Source organism: Benincasa hispida, chromosome 12 (genome assembly GCF_027475165.1).
Source record: "Benincasa hispida cultivar pf3 chromosome 12, pf3_genome.v1.1, whole genome shotgun sequence".
Lineage (NCBI taxonomy): Eukaryota > Viridiplantae > Streptophyta > Magnoliopsida > Cucurbitales > Cucurbitaceae > Benincasa > Benincasa hispida.
Genome location: NC_143489.1, coordinates 51,493,747 through 51,495,734, shown reverse-complemented (window position 1 = coordinate 51,495,734; position 1,988 = coordinate 51,493,747). Strand labels below are relative to the sequence as shown.

Sequence of the window (1,988 nt, the reverse complement as noted above, 5' to 3'; positions counted from 1 at the left end):
ATGGAAATCGTGTATCGGGTACATGATTTCATTACCCTAAATTTATCAATACTTTTCCAAAACACCTATTTTTGTCATTATTTATTAAAAAAACATTATTTAAAAAAAAAATCCATATTTTCCTTGAGTTTGCCGTTGCCTCGGACGAAAGTGGAAGAAGGTTGGAAAAACTTGGGTAACTGGTGTATTCAAGAAACTTTGTGACGGGCAAATAGTAAGCCGCCACATCATGATGCAAAAATGGTTTTTGAAATTGTTGTAATTCGTAATGGTTTTGTTTATGGAAATTATTCAATGAGGGTAATAAAATATTATTCCATATGTTATTTTTTTTAAGTACAAAATATTATTCCATGTACACGAATCCAATCAAATTATTGCAATCCTTTGATTTAGGAAATTACCAAAATTAAAAAATAAAAAACTTTAACTTGCTTTATAAGCAACCACAATCTTCCTCTTCACTTTTAATGGAGAAATTACAGAGCATTCCGATGAAGAAAACTCTTGGCCGTCAAAAGATCGAAATAAAAAAGTTAGAGAAAAAAAGTACTAAACAAGTAACGTTTTCAAAGCGTCGTGCTGGACTTTTCAAGAAAGCTGGTGAGCTCTCTATTCTTTGCGGAGTAGAGGTAGCCATTATTGTCTTCTCTCCCAACGATAAGGTTTTTTGTTTCGGTCATCCCGATGTGGAAGGGCTTTTGGATCGATATCTGAACAAAAATTTATCGCCGCCGAAGCCAGCAGAGAGTTACATTCCTGTAGAAGAGTTTAATCGTGATTTCGCCGATGTCGCTTTGGAGTTTGAGACAGAGAAGAAGCGAGCAACGGATTTGATTCGGGCGGCAGAGGATTCAAGGAAGAACGGCAGATTTTGGTGGCAGGAACCAGTGGAAGGGATGAGATTGGATGAGTTGAAGGTGTTCCGATCGGCATTGATGGATTTGAGAGCCAGAGTGGCAGAGAGAGTTGAGAAATTGACAGCGGCAAGAATTGGAGGGCTTCTTTTGCCTGCTCTTCCACCGCCGCCACAGTCGATGACATCGTCGTCGTTTCACCTTGCTGGAAATCAACAACCATTGCCACCTCCGACGGTGTTTGAACTCGCCGGAAACCACTCTACGCAACGGGGTTAGGGTTTTTCTAGAATTCTTTGAGTTACCCTGGTTGATTTATTTTTCTAATAAGTGTTTATAAAGTTGCTGTTGAATTCTTTCATCGAAGTTCATTGAAGCTAAGCTTAATGTCAATGGAGAACTCTTTTAAAGCATGCCATTTCGAGAAGACTTATGAATCTTTCTTCACCTTAAATTTGATATGTTTTTGTGTGTTTTTTTTAATATGAATTTGTTACTGTTTATTTTTATTTACTTTTTTGTGTATATAAGAACTAAGAAATATCTTATCTTCTCCAATAAATAAATAAATATAGTTTCTTGATATGGTTTTGTATGGTTTTTGGTTAACTTCTGCTGCATGGCCGTGTGACAATTTATTTATTTATTTATTTTTTGTGAGAAAGGGAAAGCATGGAATGACTTATAAAAGTGTTAGAATAACATTGTACAAGAAACAAGTTCTGAATTTTTTTTTTTCTTTTTTAGAAAAAAGAGTTAGGAAGAAATAATTTGTATGTTTAGTCATTTAGTTTTTAAAATATGTATTTTTAGCATAAAAGTGTCACCTAGTTTTCAAATAAATTTTTAAGAATATACTTAAAAGACATGTAAAGTATTCTTTCTATATACATAAAAAAAAAAGAAAAATAAAAGAAGAAGTTCATAATTTTTTTTTTCAAATAATTATACGACACTATTTAAAGTTAAAAAAGATTACACCTTAAGATAAATTATTTAAAATAAAAAAGATCACATCATGGGCCTTAAGACCTATTCTTACTAATTTGGAAATTAAAAAGATAATTTTCCTTTAAATAAATCATAGAAATTTTATTTAGTATGTTCAGTTATACATTGGGTGTTGGTGTT

The 1,988-nt window shown here is 32.6% G+C and overlaps 1 protein-coding gene across 1 annotated transcript; it reads left to right on the top strand.

Annotated features, from left to right (window-relative positions):
- Positions 1-470: 470 nt before the first annotated feature.
- On the top strand, positions 471-1,136 carry LOC120067525 (agamous-like MADS-box protein AGL62). Its single transcript, XM_039019076.1, has one exon. It carries the CDS (start codon positions 471-473, stop codon positions 1,134-1,136), a length of 666 nt encoding a protein of 221 aa, XP_038875004.1.
- The last annotated feature ends 852 nt before the right edge of the window (positions 1,137-1,988 follow it).

What these genes read in the sequence shown, in the direction of transcription:
- LOC120067525 (XM_039019076.1), top strand. Translation starts at nt 471, where the DNA reads ATGGAGAAATTACAGAGCATTCCGATGAAGAAAACTCTTGGCCGTCAA.